The sequence below is a fragment of the Anolis carolinensis genome, chromosome 5 (genome assembly GCF_035594765.1).
Source record: "Anolis carolinensis isolate JA03-04 chromosome 5, rAnoCar3.1.pri, whole genome shotgun sequence".
Classification (NCBI taxonomy): domain Eukaryota; kingdom Metazoa; phylum Chordata; class Lepidosauria; order Squamata; family Dactyloidae; genus Anolis; species Anolis carolinensis.
The window spans coordinates 164,177,751-164,198,287 of NC_085845.1; the positions used below are offsets into that span (position 1 = coordinate 164,177,751).

General features: G+C 37.7%; 1 protein-coding gene across 9 annotated transcripts in view; it reads right to left on the bottom strand.

The window, feature by feature from the left end:
- LOC103278871 (uncharacterized protein C3orf20) overlaps window positions 1-19,085 on the bottom strand; it is a 52,177-nt gene extending 33,092 nt beyond the window's left edge. For 2 of the 9 annotated variants that reach the window (XM_062982816.1, XM_062982815.1), the window contains exons 1-5: window positions 16,280-19,080; window positions 16,091-16,194; window positions 4,802-5,346; window positions 3,598-3,678; window positions 2,413-2,512 (exon numbers count right to left, since the gene is read on the bottom strand). In XM_062982816.1, the coding sequence (XP_062838886.1) occupies window positions 2,413-2,512; window positions 3,598-3,678; window positions 4,802-5,346; window positions 16,091-16,194; window positions 16,280-16,372 (923 nt within the window). In that variant the 5' untranslated portion in view covers window positions 16,373-19,080. Of the gene's footprint in view, window positions 1-2,412; window positions 2,513-3,597; window positions 3,679-4,801; window positions 5,347-16,090; window positions 16,195-16,279 lie in introns of all 9 variants that reach the window. The other 7 variants (XM_062982813.1, XM_062982814.1, XR_010006795.1 and 4 more) reach the window with 7 other exon arrangements.
- Between the last annotated feature and the right edge of the window lie 1,452 nt (window positions 19,086-20,537).

Genomic DNA, 20,537 nt, shown 5'->3' on the forward strand with positions numbered 1-20,537 from the left:
TTTTCTATTTATCTGAACACAAGTAATTTCATCCAACTCAAACCTTTGAAATGTGTTTTGTACTCATTGTGAAACAGCTTTCAAGTCATTTGTAAATGAATCCTCATATATACAATGTATATCCCACACGTTCTCTGATGGTAACAATAGTTCTTTTTTTCTTCTGTACTTTATACTCACAATAACTCCATGAGTTAGGGTCAATCTGAGAGAAGGTGACTAGCCCAGGGTCACTTAATGAATGTCATGGTTTGGTGGGAACTTGAATAAGGATTTTCCAATCTCAAGATAATCACTAGCCCACACTTGGCCACTGCTTCAGTGATTTCAACAGAATGTTATCAGTTATATACATAGATATCCCAACTGAGATTAGGATTGATTCTACTTGATGTTCATGTTTACTCTTCATCTGCATAACTACATTATTAAGGGTGTAGCAGCCATTACCAAGTCTCAACCTGAGGCCCAGTCTTGGTGCTGACATATAGCCATTGCAATCTTATCTTATCTGCAAGTAGCCTCCTTTAAAAGTCACTTTCACACCACCGATCACAACAGAGCAGAAAGAGACTGTAGACACTTAGCTCAACAGAAGAGTATCCTAAACCAGTGCTTCTCAAGCTAACATGAGGAACTTTCTTCCCCCAATATGTCAGAGTCAAGTATCATATTTGTGTACAACCATTTATTTTCTGGAAATCAAGGGACTAGAAGCCAATGGGATGTGGACAGCACCAGTCCATGGACCACCACTTTGAGTCACTCTGTCCTAAGGCATTTTTCATTGCTACAGGAAAGAGGGAAAGAAATGCAATGCAGCAGTTAGATTTCCTTGCCATAGGAGGCTGGTGTTACACAGACAGGTGTAACACATCCTCCTATGGTAAGGAAACCTAGCTGCTGTACTATTTGTACCATTTAAAATAAAGCTATATTATTCTGTCAATTTCAATTGTAGTCAACATATTTACTGTACAAGTCTTCAGGCAGCTGTACAAGTCCTATTTACTGTACAAATCTTATTTCAGTGTCACTCTAAATCTTTTCAGTCCACACATTATACTTTAGTGACTTTCACAGTGGCTTACATACCAACACCTTAATTAAAAACATCAATTAAGCAGGAAAGCATTCCAAGCACTTGTAATTCTAAATATTAACCAGAGGAAATCTAAGGAGAATCCTTGAGCGCAAGCCAGCATTCCTTACATCTTAAATTCAGTAACAGGATATCACCCAGGACACCTTTTTGCTGACCAAGCTAAGACTAAGCATTCAATAACACTAAGTTAAGTGCTATAGTGTTGGCATAGAAACCTGGCAACAGTCAGCACAATACATTGCCAAAATAAAGAACAAAATTTCAGTATCAATACACAGTTCCAATGGAAGTAATTAATATTAAAAAGGAAAACATTGTTCTCTTCTCTTGGGAGACATTCCTTTACATTGGGGCTATGTATACATTTGTATTTTAATGCTGAAATAATTTGTTTAATAACAAAATATTTACAAATATAATAAACAGTTTTGGCTATTAAAATATAATCTGATCTTGATTTGACAAGCATAATAATTTCTTGTCTAAGGATTACAGGAGGAAATATAGGAGATGACAAAAATGTAAGACTTCTAAAGATGCTATAGTAATCAATGTAATCAATGTTCGTAAATATTTTTTAAAAATGAATGTTGTTTATGGGTTGGTGGAGACAGCCTACATTTGGAACATTTCCCCACCCACCAACATCATAATTTTAAGATTGCTGGCTCTAAAAATAAAAAAGATTGCAAACTGTTATTTATTTAATTAATTACAGTTGTAAAATTGCAGGGGAGAGACACAACATCTTAAGCTCTCCAGCAAGCAGCAAAATATCCTGTAGTCCCAGCTGACACCGTTTGGAGGAGAAATATGTTTTTGTGCTCTGGGTCTGACATTGTGCATTCCACATGATGACCTATAGGAGAATTGTTACTGGACTCAAGCCTCAGTAGGACAGTAGTTACCCAATACATTAGTTAGGACAACTACATGGGGGCCTTCCCATACAGCGGCTAGGATTTAGCAAACACAGGTGGTTCAAAGAGGGATCATCTTGCAGCAGTGACCACATATATATCCACCAGTCCACAAACTGGTTCATCAATTCTCCACATCATCTTACCCAGCTGAAAGGCCATCAGCAGCCCTGCATATTTCCACACTTACCAAGGAGTAGTCTCAATTTCATTCAGTGGAATTTGATTCTGACCAACACACTGTGTGGGTCCAAGCTGGCAACTGAACTCATCTTGTATCATCTCTTATTAGCTCTATCTTATTTTTAAAATAAAACAGACAAATTTAGGCTTAATTTAAGCGCAATGACAACAAACAAGCCAAAGCAGTACATTCCATTTTAATACATTTGGATCTTAGCCAGTTGTAGCCTCTCCACTGCCTGGACATATGGTGCTTTCCATTCTGGGTCTTTAGTATCACTGTTATAATGTTGGGAAAACCAACCTTTAAAGAAAAGAAAGATCTCAAATTGGTGGGTTGACATAAGGATCTTATATTCCAAAAGGTTAACTGTTTAAATATGTTCTAGTTGATCAATCAATACATCTCAGTTAAGACACTCTTTTTGAAAAAATGGATATCGAGTTCAATTGGGATACAGATGGCTGTGATGAGAAGGTGTCAGGAATTAGATATGGATTACTTCAGTGTATAGTCTACACAATACACAGCTATTCCAGCATAATAAGGAAGGTCATGAAAATGATGGCGGTTGTAAGTTGAACACATCTGAAGGGAACTAAATTGGGATTGGCTACTTTAGGACAGGTAGGCAGATTGTTTTCAACATCTTTAGTTCTCCATCTTTAAACTGAAAATAATAATGACTTGTCATTACAGACTAAACCAACGGTCATGAACAAAACAAATAGTAAAAAGCTACGATGCTCACTTTTTAGTACTTTCTCAGGTATGAGCTCATACCACAGGAAAAAATCCATAACCACAAGGCAAAGTGGATGAGAATGCATAGTCTCAGTCATTATTTTGAGTCAAGCATATTTTAATTTATATCTGATTTGAAAATATATAAAATATATGCATTATCGACTAACTAAATAATGATTTAAATTAAACATTCGGTGACAGATTAAATATTTATAAATAAACCAAAGCATGACTTTCTAGGATACTTGTTGTGTGCCTTCAAGTCATTTCTGATACATGGTGATCCTAAGGTAGACTTGTCACAGGGTTTTGTTGGTTTTGTCACAGAATTTGTTCAGAAAGTGTTTGCCTTTTCTTTCTATGAGGCTAAGAGAGCGAGACTTGCCCAAAGTCACCTAGTGGATTTCCAGGGCTGAGTGGGGATTTGAACCCTGGTTTCCAGACTCCTAGTCCAACTTTACTTCTGAGGATCTTAGTGTGAATAAAATCATTTCACCCACTCACTCCACAATGTCCTAAATTTCATTAAAATTAAGACTAATCATTTTTTTCATTCCCAGTTATGTGAACAATTTCTAATTAAAACAGTTAAGTCCTTCACTATCAATCACATCTTATTAAATTGAGGATATGGGCCATACCTCTTTCCTGGCACAGTTTTGAGGACAGAGAAAAACTGATAGTAGAAAGTGAATCATTGGCACCTTGTTGTAAAACCACAGCTGAACGGGAGAGAAAAAAGAAACCCAATACCATATTATATACATGAGCATACACATCAATCATTCTGTTTTACAAAAAGGTAGTTAAATAGCCAACACTGTTTTTATGTGGCTTTCTTCTGGGACTATATTGATGTAAATTTAAATGACAATAAAGGTAAAGGTTTCCCCTGACGTTAAGTCCAGTCGTGACCGACTCTGGGGGTTAGTGCTCATCTCCATTTTTAAGCCGAAGAGCTGGCATTGTCCATAGACATCTCCAGGTCATGTGGCTGGCATGACTGCATGGAGTACCGTTATCTTCCCACCAGAGCGGTACCTATTGATCTACTCACATTTGCATGTTTTTGAACTGCTAGGTTGGCAGGAGCTGGGGCTAACAGTGGGCGCTCATTTCACTCCCGGGATTTGAACCTGGGACCTTTCGGTCCGCAAGTTCAGCAGCTCAGCGCTTTAACACACTTCGCCACTGGCTCCCTTAAATGACAATAGTACATTAAAATGTCAACATTAGAAAACAGGAGCAAGTAGTTCTATATATAAAATCCCAATAGTACACATTATGTATCTTTTAATATTAATTATAAATGATGCAAACTATTTGGATTTTATATGCAGAAATATGTATTGTCATTTATGTTTATTTCAGTGTAGAACTGATAATTTTGCTTGCCCAGCTACCGGTATATATACACACAGGGAAATAAGTCCCACTGAGTTCCATAAAACTTATTTTGAAACAAGGCATGAAAAAAATCATATGGAATGAAGCTCTCATAGGATGACAACATAAATCTACTCTCACCTATATCAATGTTGACTCTTTACTTATGTGATCCATGTCAAGATAGACACACACAAAGAAACATCCAATGGCATTTTGGAGGTCCTTTTTCCTTGATCTAAGCTTTCCTATATAAGTTAACCACCTACATTTACTAACCGTGAAGTTTATTATGCAGTAAATGTTAAATTCTGAGTTTAAGTGTTAGCATGATAACTAATCAAACTGGTATTAGTCTTACATGTCAAATCATGTGACTGAGGATGTATGAATAGTATATTGGTCCAGCAGTTGCACTGATATCAGAACATTATGAAAACATCAGTAATTTCTCCTTACGTTTGTTTACCAGAGGTACAGGATTCTTTGATCCCTTTACAACATCAGTAGAAACACCAATAAGTTGTTTGCTTCTCCGTTTTGTATTTACTGCCATCTCATCATCATATTCAGAGCTGGGTGACAGTCTACATGACTCCTCTGATGCCAGTTTAATCCCCGTATTTAGATTTTTGTATGTTGGCTCCTGGCAATATTTTTTATTATACCAGGCATCTTCAACAAGATCTTTCCAGCTGTAGTTCAAAATATTTAAAATCCCCTGGGGTAGAATAATCTTATACTTAGAAAAATGTCTGAGCATGTCTTCCAGCTCACGTAAAATGGTAACAGATATGTATTTATGTTCATTTAATGATGCTAACTGTAGAGTTTCTTCTTTAAGTGAATGTGAAGGTATCTGGGAAAGCTGATCCAAATGGTGCTCGCAGGTGGGCTGGAAAACCAAAGGGTGACAACTTGGAGAAACTGGAATTTGCTTTGCTGTGTTGATTTTCACTGAGGCATCCCCCCCTTCCATGCGCTCTTCTCTATATGCAGGATTCCTGCAGGTGGATAAAACAAATTCATTATGCCCTGTAATTCCAAGTTAGATTTTGTTTTCAATATTTTTCACCTCCAAGAAGTATTGAAGGCAAAATCTAACTTGGAACTACAGGGCATAACTTTTAAAATAGTGGAATATCATTGGTAAAGAAGAATGCACAACAAACTACAGGCAGTCCTCAAGTTACAGATAAGACAAGTTATCAGGGTTGTTCTTAAGTTGATTTTGTTTGTAAATCAGAACAGGTGCATTTTAACATGTAATTCCAGCCAAAAATATATCTATTTTAGCTTTGGATAGCATAGGGAAGGGTAAACACCTCTGTGGTGTTTGTTTTTCTGTCTGTGTCCCCGTTCAGGAGATTTTACCTCACTTTCTGTCCCTGTGATCATTGGATTTTGAAAAATTTGGCTTATTGTGGAAACAAGGATTGGTGAAAAGGCTTCAGGAGAGATAACTTTTCCCCATGATAATTCTTTTAGGAGTTAATTTCCCTTCCGAGGTGTAGATTTCTTTCACTTCCTGTTGTCTCACTTCCATTCTTAACTTGGAGTCATTAGTAAGTCGGATGTTTCCAAGTCTGGGACTGCCTGTATTCTGCTTTCCTCCCAACATAGCCTCATTTTTGTCACTGAAAATAATCCATTTCCAGGAACAAGTCAAGAAAAACTCCAGACAAACCTAAATATTATTTTCGGGGTGGTTTCTTAACTGCTGAAATGAATGGCAATACTCTCAAGTAGGTAAGAATTATGTACTTCCTGCTGAAATCAGCACTAGCTTTTTACAGTCCACTCACCTTTAATATACCAAAAATGGATTTTAATTTGCAGTGTCTCTCTAACAGTCTTGCCATATCAGCTGTTGAGCCAATAATTTTACATGATGAGGTCAAAAGTTTAATAACCACTTCTAGAATCTGTACCAATTTATTGGTGGTTCACAAAAGTATCATTCCAAAAGACACATAATAAATTGGGTGAAGGTCTGAAAATGACTTATGTGTTCTTAATAATTAACATATTTTATTTATAGGCTAGATGTAGAAGTGATGCTTCCCTCCAATGACTCAGCTGAGCAATAAAACAAATTTCACAGACAACTGCTCACTTGGCTGGGACAGAAGGAAAAGATAGAAGTTTTTATTTTGAAATTGAAACTAATGGCAAGGTACAATCCATCCATACTTAGATTTGGATAATTATTAAGAAACAGCAGTTAATAACCGTTAAAAATTACACAAGACAAAATGGATTGATAAATAACTGGGTGAAGAAGACACTGCTATAAGAATAGAAAGAAGGAATTTAAATTATTCTAGGGGAAACATAACAAAAATCAAGTTACCATATGTGGTTCTAAAAGAGAATCACCTAGTTGGAAAAAAAGCTCAGCTGAACCTAACACTGGAGAAAGCATTAGCAAATACTGTCACCATATTCCATCACACTGATAAATTCTCATAAGGAGCATCTAGTTCCCAACCACCATTTTTAAATAGGAAAACAAGAAAAAAAATAACTGTGTATATATGTGTACTAGTATGGATTATTTTTCCTATTACTTAATAAGAAATAATGCTTAATAATTAGTCAATGTGTGGTGTTTAACAGATAAAGACCTGGCTGTGGAACCAGGCGTTCGGCCCATCATAGGAAAATTTAAAATTAAAATTGAAAGTGCAATGATCCAGGACTGTTTACGGACAACGGCTATGTCTTTGTGTGATACATGATGTTATTTTATGTGATATGTTCAATAATGTTTAATGTTTTATTAGGGGAGGGTCAACGTTGACATTTTATGCTGTTTTTTATCAAGGGCATTGAATTGTTACCAACACTGTGAACTGCCCTGAGTCCCCTTCGGGGTTGAGAAGGGTGATATATAAATACCACAAATAAATAAATAATAAATACATTTAAAGATTCTCAAAGATGAAAGAGAAGTCTGAAGCTAGACCAAGTGAGAAAAACTGGGATTTTTCATGGGTCAATGCAGAATGGGAGGGGAAAACTATTTTGGGGGAAGAAATGGTAGAAAAGAGAGGAGATATTGGGAAGGAAAATTAATTGGATAGTGAATAAATATGGTAGGGAATCAGCCAGGAAGCTGCTTTTTACTTAGTTCACTTTTCAGCTAAATTGTCTAATATTGTCTAATATTATCTGATGGTAGATACTGAAGGCTTCAGACAGGGGTTTTTCATAGTTTTTTAAGACATGCCAAGATTTAAACATATGACTTTTTACACTCAACTTTTACTCCCGTTATTTTAAGGAAAAAAATGAAAAAATGGAAATTAATTTTCAGAAGAAAAAATACATAAAGAATTTCCTCCCATAGAAGAATATAGTGCCACATTAGCATTGAAAAGAGGAAATTAATTGAATGGAAGGTGACAAAAATAGTGGGGAAGGGAAAATTGGGAAGGCTATTACATCTGTAAAAAGAAAGCAAATTCTCTGAAGATTTGGAGCAGTGATCTTGTTGCGTAAGACTGCTGAATCAGACTAGTATGTTTCAAACTGCTGAATCAGACTAGTATTGTGTTTTCAACAGCAGCTACATAGAAACCTAGTTCTGGAAGCTCACAAAGCAGTGAATGAAGGCAATTATTTTGCCTTATTTCTCACTCCTACAGCAGGTATTTGGAAGCATACCAGTTTTACAAATCAGGTTATAATATTGGGCTAGAGGACAGAAAACTCAATCTAAAAGGGATAGTAGTTGTACAAGAAACAACTCAAGACAAGTAAAAGCATAAGAAGTAGAATTTACCTAGCACAGCACTGCATGAATTCTTATTTAAGTTTTGGGAACAGTATAGCAGTTATTTCTTAGGGTTTTTTTTATCTAATGCATTATTTCCCTCAAACATTTGCTTTCTTTCCCTCTCATATTTATAAATGCCTCATTTTCTAACCCTTTATTTAAAAAGGAACTCAGAAAATGACTATCATTATTTAGATCTTATTTTGGCAGTGAAATCTGTAAGCGAAGTACTAATTTTGGGTAAACTCTCACGTAAACACTGCTTTGTTTGGCTTTTTGATCTTGTTTGTTTCTTTTGCTTCTGTAAATACAAGAAATTGCTGATTAGGAAAGGGGGTAAAACAGTGGTTTAATACATAGCATCATAGCAAATATTATGTCAAAAGAGCAGCTGGATTTGGTTTAGGTCTGAGACAGCACCTTTGGGCTTCAAGGTTTTTAGGTGACAGACTGGCAGTTAAAGTGCCCATTCAGTTCCAGCTGACATACACAGACATACACACACACATATATAAATGTAACGTGCCATTTTATTATGGAGTAAACAGGAAAACCACTGAACCAAATCACACCAACTTTGGCCACACAAAAGATATAGCCATCCAGTCTATGTTTTTCAGTCAAAATATTCTAGAAAAATTAAGTCCAAATTAGAGGAAGAGGAAGAACTGTTTTTCCCCTTGCTGCCAGTGAGATGGGTAGGCTCTGCCCACTTCATCTCCTAGCAACCCCCTCGACCAAGGGGCAGCCAGGGTTCAGTTAGGCCTATAAAATACAGATTATTTGATTTGAATTTGAACTGGATTATATGGCAGTGTAGACTCAAGGCCCCACCACACACCAATATAACCCAGAACGCCAGGGCAGAATAACCCACAGTATCTGCTTTGAACTGGATTATCTTGAGTCCACACTGCCATATAATCCAGTTCAGTGTGGATTTTATACAGCTGTGTAGAAGGGGCCTAATATAATCCAGTTCTAAGCAGATAATATAAGGTTATAAATATAATATCTAAAATTACTGTGGTATAATAATAGAGAACAACATAATCTCTAAAATCAGGACAGTAAATAAAGAACAACACTCTGAAAACAGGGGAATTCCAGACAGGAAACAACCAGGGCCTGCTAACACCTCCCAACAAAAGATTCTCCCAGGCAGGAAGCAGCCAGGCTTTGAAGCTGCAAGGCCATTAAATGCTAATCAAGGTGACTAATTGCAGCATTCATACTTGCTACACTGAGACTATTCACTGCTATTCAACCTGGCCAATCCAGAATTCCACAAGGTAGAAAGCGGCCAGGCTTGCAAGCAGCAAGGCTATTCAGTTCTGTTCAACCTGGCCAACCAAGATTTTCCCCTAAATAGAAAACCCTCGGGTTTTGATGCTACAAGGGTACTCTGTCCCATTCAACCTGCCCAAGGAAGGATGCCCCTATATAGAAAGCAGTCAGGTTTTGAAGCAGCAAGGCTATTCAGTGCAATTCAAACTAGCCAAAAAACCATTCCCTTATAACGCAAGTACCCAGCCTTCCAAGCAGCAAACCTATTCCATTGTATTCCAGCTCACCAAACAAAGATTTGCATAAGAAGAAAACGGCCAGGCTTTGAGGCTTTGAGGCTATTCACTGCTATTCCACCTGGCCAACAAATGATTCCCATAAGCCACAGTAACACATGGCCAGCACAGCTAGTGTGTGTGTGTATATATATATATATATATATAGAGAGAGAGAGAGAGAGAGAGTTTCTTGCATGTGTGTGCGTGTGCATGTGTGTGTGTATATATATATATACACACACATGTGCGCGCGCTCGCACAAGCACAAAGAAATTGTCTCTTCATTTGGGAAAAAAGTAAATTAGTAAAAGAGGAAGAAACAAAATTAATGAGATTTCCGGGAAACTACTTTAGATCTCTTAAAACTCCATGTACCTAGAGCTCATAACCAAAATCCTCAGAAACTTGAAAGCACTCTGAAGTAAAATCCATATTACTTGTTTCTCAATACAGGCTCAAAACTTTTCAGAACGTTTGGAGTGTGTGCTTGGAAAATGCTTTGTGCAAAGCATTTATTCCAAAAGGTTTAAAGAAATAAATTTGAATGGACAACTCCTACTAGATAATAAAATGATTTGAATAGTGAAGAGAAACTACTTGGTTGTTAGAGTGATTACTTCCAAATTATAGTGAATTCACAAATTAATATTTTTTAGAGTTTCACATATATAGTGAACTTACGCACTAAGCTCACCCAGAGAAATCATTTTTTATTGGAAGCAAAACAAAGCTTAGTGTTGGAAAGTCAAGAAAGACTCAAAGTTGGCAACAGTAGAGAGTTAGATCGTTGAGTGACTCAAAGTGTCCTCCCTCCTTGTCAACTCAGTCTCTGTCATGTAAACGAATACTCTCATAGATTTTTTTCCCCACCTCTTTACCTTCTGTCTGTCCTGTCTATTTTTCCTAGAATATAGCTAATATACATTAGTACGCTGAGTACCTTTACTATCTCAGAAAGGAGTTCCTACTATAAAGCCTTTTGTTTCTTCAAGCCATTTGTGTCATTGCTGCTTAATCAAGACCTCTAACCCACTGTTTCTTTAACTGTGGATCCCAACCCCAAATGGGATCCTCTTAGCTCAAACTTGCTGTTTTTATAGTGGACTCTGTCAGAAATGCTTCACTGTATTAGATAAAAAAGAAAACTAGCCTGTATAGCAAGCCTTGCAAATGCTGATTTTTTTATCAGTACATGTTTGATTTTATACTTATTTTATATACAGTAGAGTCTCACTTATCCAAGCCTCGCTTATCCAAGCCTCTGGATAATCCAAGCCATTTTTGTAGTCAATGTTTTCAATATATCGTGATATTTTGGTGCTAAATTCATAAATATAGTAATTACTACATAGCATTACTGCGTATTGAACTACTTTTTCTGTCAAATTTGTTGTATAACATAAAGTTTTGGTGATTAATTTGTAAAATCATAACCTAATTTGATGTTTAATAGGCTTTTCCTTAATCAATCCTTATTATCCAAGATATTCGCTTATCCAAGCTTCTCCCGGCCCGTTTAGCTTGGATAAGCGAGACTCTACTGTACTTATATCTGGAGTTGCATCAAAATTTCTCAGGCAAAAAGGTGTCCTGAGTAGAAAAAGTTTAAGAAGCCCTGTTCTAGTCAAAACATGTGCTCTCTATCAACTTTTTGTACCTTGTACCCCCCTCTCCCCCTACGAACCTGCACGATCGTTCGTCGGGGGAGGCCCTCCTCTCGCTCCCACCTCCGTCACAAGCGCGGTTGGTGGGGACGAGGGAGAGGGCCTTCTCCGTGGTGGCCCCCCGGCTCTGGAACTCGCTCCCCAGGGAAATCAGGCAAGCCCCCACCCTGGTAGCATTCAGAAAGAGTTTGAAAACCTGGCTCTTTACTCAGGCCTTTAGATAAAGATTGCTAATCCAGAAGCAATCTGTATCTGTGACCATTCCTGTACCGGTTTGCACTTTTTACCTTTGTCAACTCGATATAGACACAGGATCTATTCCCATCCCAATTTGCACTTCCAAGAATTTGCAGCACTTTATCAGTCACCTCGTGTTTACAATATTTATATGGTGCACCTTACCCAGTCTACTTTTACAATCTCTCTGTTTTAATCCATGTTTTTATTAGTTTTTGTTTTTTATTGGCTAATGTTTAATTTTTAAAAAAAATTGTGCATGTTTTTGTCTATTGCTGTGTTTTATACTGCTACAGTTTTTATTCGGGCTTGGCCCCATGTAAGCCGCCCTGAGTCTCCTTTGGGGAGATAGAGGCGGGGTATAAAAATAAAGTAGTTGTTATTATTATTATCATTATCATTATTATTATTATTATTATTATTATTATTATTAAAGAGATCTGTGAAAGGATTAAGGTAGATCAAAGAGCCAGGTCACGTGTGAAAACAACAAGGTATGGCAGTCTCCTGGAATATAAAGTGACAATTCCCATTCTCACAGAGGAAAACTTCTCAAATTGGATTTGCAGAATGGAATTTGAATCAGCAAGGACCCAGTATTTGCTGTTTGCAAGGAACAGCAGCCAAAGGAAGAAGAGAAGATCCCATCTTGGGAGGGGGACCCATCACCATTGTTCTCAATGAGGAGACATGCAGATATGGTCAGAATGAGAAAACTGCGAAGTCAATGTAAGAATATATTGAACAGATGCAAGGAAATCAAATGCCAATAAGAATCTTTAATTGTTAGACCAATTATGTTGTACATGAATAAAACTGGTAAAATACTTAGAGAGCAATGTGTTGTCGAAGGCTTTCATGGCCGGGATCACAGGGTTGTTGTATGTCTTTCGGGCTGTGTGGCCATGTTCCAGAAGTATTCTCTCCTGACGTTTCGCCCACATCTATGGCAGGCATCCTCAGAGGTTCCTTACTTAGTTAATCCATACCTCACAACCTCTGAGGATGCCTGCCATAGATGTGGGCGAAACGTCAGGAGAGAATACTTCTGGAACATGGCCACACAGCCCGAAAGACATACAACAACCCTACTTAGAGAGCATTTGTCAAATGTAAAAGATGAGCTAAGAAATATTAAATGGCAGCCGAATGAGAATCCATTGCATGTATTTTCAAATGACTATTGAAAAACTTTGAGAATTTTATAAGTTTTCAAAGCTCAGTCTGAGAATTTGGAACTAGATTCTGTTACATGTAAATTGACAGCCAAGGAAAATACTAAACTTGAAAAAAAAACCTGATGCTTGTTCTACAATATATTCAGCTGTAAGACCAAAAGCCTCATCCCAGCTTAGGAAGTCTTCTTGAATGCTAAACGTTTTTTATGTGACTAAATGGGACCCTTTCCATCTAATTGCTTAGAACAAAGGCTCAAGACAGAGAGGAAAAGGAATGCGAAGAATGCAGTCCAGGAAAGTGGCTGACACCAAGGAATCAGATGTTTATTGTCAAGCCACAATGACACCCCACCCCCAAATATTTAGAGTATGCCAAGGGCTCCATAGCAAATATATTACTTTAATATTTTTAAAAATATACTTCAAACTTTCCCAAGTTTGAAGCATTGGAGATCAGGAGTAGACTGGCAGCAGCTTCACCTCCCCGCCGCCTCCAAGACTTTGTTTCTAACCCTTTAATAAATTGTATCGGTTTTTCTTCATTTTCTGTGTAACTTGTCTCTTTCTGTGTACTGTATCTACTTCTTATATATAAAATGTATAAACTTCTTTATAAAATGTAACAAGGGACCTCATCTATTCAGTTCTGCTTCACCTGCAATTGCAGGTGAAATGGAAGGTGAGTGGGGTACCTCCATCACATGGGGGCATTGGAACAAGGCGCGTAGGTGCCCTGTCCCTGGACCCATCAGATGGGGGGAAAAGGCCAAAAAATGCGATGCTTCGCCACTTTGGCGATCAACGGGGCAGGGCCACAGCCAACATCATGTGACGACACTCAGCAGGCCCCGTCCCTGAAGAGGAGCAAAGACTCCAAAACCCCAGTGTGTTGAGGTGGAAGTTGTAGCCCAAAGACAGTAATTTTTCCATAATCCAGCAGAGGCAATTCCATGAGAACAAAAAGGCTGGGTGAATCCCTTTGGCTGTTTCCCAAGCCAGGTAATCATCAAAATTCATTGTGCATGTATATGCAGAGATAGTTTCCTATGTTAGCCCAGAATTGTTGGTCTAGTAAAATGGTCAACTTGAGGCTGAGAGTTTGACAACTGTGGAAGCAGAGTATGTACTTCTGTTACACTTCTTTATTGACAGCCCTGCCCTTGATGACCCAAGATCATCACCTTTTGTTTTAGAAGCCTCACGTCTTTGTCTTCGGGAGCTCCTATCTTTGTCAAATACAGAACTGGAAAGTTGATCTAAATGGAAGTTCATTATCATTTCTTTCACGCTGTCTTTACAAGCAGAACCTCCTCCCTGGGGGCATCTCACCAGCCGATTGGTTCCCCAGCTGGCCAATCCCTAGCTGTCATTTCACTGCAAAAGGAAATCCTCGATTGGAAGCAGTGACATCAGTGGAACTCCTGGCCAATCAGGGAGCGGATACCTCTTTTGGCCAATCAGGGGAGGGAATGGAATTTTTAATGGTTGTCAACCTGTATGAGATGTCATGTTTTCTCTGTATGTTTTTGCTTGTACATTTTGAAGCATCCACTTGTACTTGTATTCCTTTTGGCCGAACTGAATAAACTTATGTGGCTTGTCTTTAACCTGGTGAGTGTTTTTTTGTCCTGGCCCATTCTGTTTAGAATATGCTCGCTGGGCATGGATCTTTTTATCTATGGTCCTAGCTTATCCATTTAATGTTGATGACTATTTTTATGGAGAATCTTTTGGAGTTGAAATGTGGCTTTGCAAGTGACATACTAAAAAACATCAATATATTTTTGATCCTGATGCAACGTCCCATATGTGCTGAGCTAAATCTTTTTTCACAATATTGGATGAAAATATCAAGGATGATGTGCACGGAATAGGAAAAATACGGTATCAATCTCAAGGATTATTGACTATTTATTATTCTGTTCTGCAAAACCCCATTGGGCAGCATGAAGCATGATTTTTAATGATTTTTAAAATGTTTATATATGTTTTATTTTATAGTTGATTTTATTGTTTTATGTATGGTAGATTTGTATTGTTTTTAAAATGTTGTGAGCCGCTTTGGGTCCTGTTTAGGGAGAAAAGCAGGATACAAATAAGGATGATGATGATGATGATGATGATGATGATGATTGTCTTATGCATGCCAGATTGGGGGTCCACCCTAATATCTATTACAGCCCCAACAGAGCAACTGTGAAGTTAATTTTAAAGGGAAACATTGCATTGTATGGGATGGTATAGTGAAGGCAACTGCAACTGAAGATCAGCATGTTGTTGACTGCAAAATGGAATTTGCTATCAGCAACAAATGGATCTTCAGCTGCAGTTCTTCCATTATACTATTTTCCACAGTATGATATGTTTTTTTAATAAAAAAAACAATGTTGATGATTTGACCATTTGTTGTGAGAAAATAGAAGACAGTGATGAAATTCTAGAACATTAAAGCAAGGAAGTAGATGTGAAATAACCAGGATACATTATTTCATAATACAGGATGAAAGAGAGGGAAGTGAAAGTTATCTTTTAATCAAAAGCAAAAGGTAGTAGAACTACTGAAGCATGCTGACATACATCCAGGTAACATTCCTATTGCAATCAATTTCTGGAAGCATATTACAGAAAGTGAAGCATTACTAAACAACAGCCAATACAAAGAAGCTATTTGGAAACTTTTGAATACAACCTAAGTGACAAGTCTACACATATCAGCAGATGTTTAGATTTTGTTCAGAAGGATCAACTCATTAACTAAATGTGATTTGAATACAGTATAGAGAGTAGCCTAATACCTGAAGGGAACTGCATACCTGAAACTTTGATTGCAACCAACTAGCAACCTACATCAATGGGATATGTACTGTAAATGCAGATTGGGCCAATATGTTGATGATGATATTATTATTTCTTATTTGCCTCTCCTTGTAGCTGATACTTATTATTTTATGGAGATGGACGCATATAAAGAATCAAGTGGTTTTATATATTGCTATTAGACTTTATAACTAAAGTAAACCAATGAGAACAAATGAAAGTCCAAGCAAATTAGGAAACAAAGCTTTAATGTACACCCTCTACCCATTTGTAATATTAACTGAACTGTACTCTGATAATAGAATGTAAAATGCTTGGCCTGTCATTGAATAAAAATTAAGTTTTATGACTAAGGCTGCAATCTGACTCACATAATATTTATATTTTACTTGAGAATAATGCCTTTGAAAAATATTGCCATTTTTATAATTAACAACTCGGTTAATTTACATGATCAATCATGTATTAAAACTTTAATGTAGAAAACCATAAGGCAGCACCATTACCTGTAAAAGCTTCTATTTTCTTGGGGATTTGTGTAGCCTGAAATTATAACATCTAGCTGCTCTCCTCGTTTCTTTTTCTTGACCCATTTTCTTTTGGATTTTGGCTAAAATAAAATATAGGCTTGATTAAATCCTTAGTAGCTTTGGAGAAAGCTATAAAAATGAATTAATAATGAGCAGGGAAATTACCTGGTCAAAGAAATATATAGGCCCTTGTTCCAGAGTCTCAGCCATTCTTCTCTGTAAAAGTCTGCACTCATCATGATAAAATATTATGAACATGAGAAATAAAATGTTTTCATATTTGAGAACTTAAAGCAGGGCTGATTAGTTGCAACTGTATCTAATGGAAACCATAGGTGTATCACCGTTTCAAGCCTTTGTCAGTGTTTCATTGCCTAAGAAGTGAAAGGTTTGCATAGGATTTGCAAATAAAATTTGACCCTATAATGAATGGATTCGATAACTATGCTTTCACTTACCCACACTCCAAAAATATTCCCCAGAAGTGTCTGTATATGTACCCTTAAGGTTTGCTATTATCCACAATTGCAGGGATCCATGGGGAGAGGGGACTTGGAATGTATCACTCACAGATATGGGGGGGGGGGGGATTCATACAGTAAACTGGAAAATTTGAAAAATTAACTATGTACTAGAGTTGCAATTTCAAATCAATTTCCCAGCCAAATCACCTACTCAAATTCTTAACAAGCCATATTCCAGATTATCCAAATAAAGCATTGTTCAATTAAATTCAATATAGCATACTCCCAGGAAGGCAGGCATAATTCTTAATTCTACTACGTAGATTTCATATAATGCCTACAACCATTCAAGCAAATAAAAACTCATTGCTGTGCTTCCTCCACTCTTTTAATCATATTAACTGTTTATGTCACATTATCCCTCCTTCTTTCCACTGTTATTTTGTTTAATATGCAGTATGAAAAAAAATCTGAAAAATTCAAAAGCTTGTTAACAGTTTTGGATTCTCCTTTAAAATGTGCAATTGCATTGTTATTCTGGAATTCTTCTGAATTAAGCATTATCATTGTAGTTTACAAAAGTTAGTAACAAATATGCATCCTAACTTTAATTTCTTAATGTCAGAAATAGTGTAAAATATTTAAGCCCCAAAATTACTTAAAGAATGTGTTGTCTGATCATGGCAGTTTTTATATTTGCCAAATTGGATTATTAATACTGTTTATTCCTGCACACTGATCTATAGCAATCTTGATTCAGTTTGAAAACTTACCATTAATGCTATACATCTACAAAAATGAAAACAGGACATTGTGATGAACTTAAGAAAAACAGTATCTTCCTGTGCAATCTCTTCTTTAGGCTGCTATAAATAATTCACTTCTTTATATCCGGGCTATCTGCTTCACAGAAAAGATATTTGACTCTGTCTTCTCAAATCTCCCTTGCTAATTATGATTCTGTAGTAGAGACGGTAGCAAAGGCATAATGTCATACATACCAATACAGGTTTTTCCCAAACTTGCTTGGTCACAAATGCGAAATTGTTTGTGTTAAAGTTGCTTCTTCAAGGAAGCGAAAAGTTATTGAATCCCTATGAAGGCAGCCAGTCGATCAACACAATGTTTTAAAGGGATGTTGCTTGGTTACCTTCTGTTGTGGATTGTACTCAACCTTGGTCTCTTTCTTCAGCCATGTTTCGGTTCTTCAAAGGAGAAGACTTAAAGAATACATGCTACAATTCTTTTCAGTCTTGTGTAAAAAAAAACCCCATAGAAATGAATGGATATTAGCATGTATTAAATTCTGCATTGGACTTTGAACATTGGACATTATTTAGAAACACATTCAAATTAAACATAATTTTGGTTATTAATAAGAAAATAAAAGAAAGGAAGGAAATTTTGTGGCACCTTTAAAACTAACTAATCAGAAGCACATGTAAATTAACAATCAATTTCTTCAGATGCACCAAAGGAATACAATCTTAGAATCTCAGGTAAAAATATACAGGTACATAGATGGGATTAGATTGCAGCTGGATATAAAATTTCTTATGACAGTAGTCAGAAACCTTCCAAGATCTTAACACAAATATTCTGGTATCTGCTCCCTATTGTTTCATAAACATTCTGTGTTATCATAATCAGTTATACTCACTGACCCCTTCTGACAAGCATAAAAAGGTAAAAGTAAAGGTTTCCCCTGACGTTAAGTCCACTCGTGATCGACTCTGGGATTGGTGCTCATCTCCATTTCTAAGCCGAAGAGCCGGCGTTGTCCTTAGACACCTCCAGGTCATGTCACCGGCATGAGGCCGCATGACTGCATGGAGCGCCGTTACCTTCCCGCTGGAGCGGTACCTATTGATCTACTCACATTGCCATGTTTTCGAACTGCTAGGTTGGCAGGAGCTGGAGCTAACAGCGGCCGCTCCCGCCGCTCCCGGAGTTTGAACCTGGAACCTTTCGGTCTGCAGCTCAGTGCTTTAACACACTTTGCCACCAGGGCTCCTGTACTCCTGTATTATATTGTACTATAGTACAATATAATACAATAAATGTATAATATATATTAGATATATTGCTAATAATATTGTAGTATAGTGGTATAGTACACTATAATAATATATAATACTAATATTGTGCTAGGCTAATAATATATTATATATCAGGCATGGGCAAACTTGGGCACTCCAGGTGCTTTGGACTTCAACTCCCACAATTCCTAACAGCCTACCGGCCTGTCCAACACACCTGGAGGGCCCAAGTTTGTCCATGCCTGGTATTGAGAGATACAATGGGATATAAATAAATAAATTCCATGTGGAAAAGGGTGTATCTAGTGTGGAATTAATGCAGTCAGACACCACTTTAATCGCCATGGCTTAATGCTATTCAATCAAAAGTGATATCTACTGTATCAAGCTGCACCAATCAAATGACGAAAAGGAATGCGTTGTTGAAGGCTTTCATGGCTGGAATCACTGGGTTGTTGTGAGTTTTCTGGGCTGTATGGCCATGTTCCAGAAACATTCCCTCCTGAAGTTTTGCCCACACCTATGGCAGGCATCCTCAGAGGTTGTGAGGTCTGTTGGAAACTGGTTAAGTAGGGTTTATTTTGTGGAATATTCAGGGTGGAAGAAAGAACTCGTCTGTTTGAGGCAGGTGTGAATGTTTCAATTGGCCACCTTGATTAGCACTGAATAGCCTTTCAGCTTCAAGGTCTGGGTGCTTACTGCCTGGGGGAATCTTTTGTTGGGAGGTGTTAGCTGGCCGTGATTGATTCATGTCTGGAATTCCTCTATTTTCTGAGTGGTGTTCTTTATTTACTGTTCAGATTATTGAGTTTTTAGTATTGGTGGGCAGATTTTGTTCATTTTCATTGTTTCCTCCTTTCTATTGAAATTGTACAAGTTTGTGGATTTCAGTGGCTTCTCTGTGTAGTCAGATATGGTGGTTGTGAGAGTGGTCCAGCATTTCTGTGTTCTCAAATAATTTCTGTGTTTGGGTGGATGCTGTTGGAGTGGTCCAGGAACTTGGTTAGTTCTTCTCCTCCATGGCTCCAAATGGTGAAGGTGTCACCCACACATCTGACCCATGTAGTGGGCTTTTTGTTGCTGTTTCCAGGGCTTGTTTTCCAAAATATTCCATGTAGAAATTTGCTATGACCTCGGCTAACACATCCCAACAAACGATTCCCCCAGGCAGGAACCAGCCAGGCTTTGAAGCTGCAAGGTTATTCAATGCTAATTAAGTTAATTGCAACATTCACACTTGCCTCCGACAGACAAGTTCTTTCTCCTACATTCGAAATTCCACAGATATATAAACCCCACTTGCGTAGCTTCTAACTTCTGAGGATGCCTGTCATAGATGTGGGCGAAACGTCAGAAGAGAATGCTTCTGAGACATGGCTATACAGCCCGGAAATCTCACAGCAGCCCAGTAATGAAAGCCTTCGACAACACAGCTGGTAGTCTGTTAGGAATTGTGGGAGTTGAAACCCAAAATACCTAGAGGGAGGGCCCAAGTTTGCCCATGCCTGGACTATAGAGAGAGAAAGGTAAAGGTAAAGGTTTTCCCCTGACTTTAAGTCCAGTCGTGACCGACTCTGGGGGTTGGTGCTCATCTCCATTTCTAAGCCGAAGAGCCGGCGTTGTCCGTAGACACCTCCAAGGACATGTGCCCGGCATGACTGCATGGCGCACCGTTACCTTCCCGCCAGAGCGGTACCTATTGATCTACTCACATTTGCATGTTTTCGAACTGCTAGGTTGGCAGGAGCTGGAGCTAACAGCAGGCGCTCATTCTGCTTCTGGGATTTGAACCTGGGACCTTTCGGTCTGCAAGTTCAGCAGCTCAGCACTTTAACACACTGCGCCTCCACTAGGGGCCCATAGAGAGAGAAAGTGGGATATAAATAAATAAATTCCATGTGACATAGGGAATTAACGCAG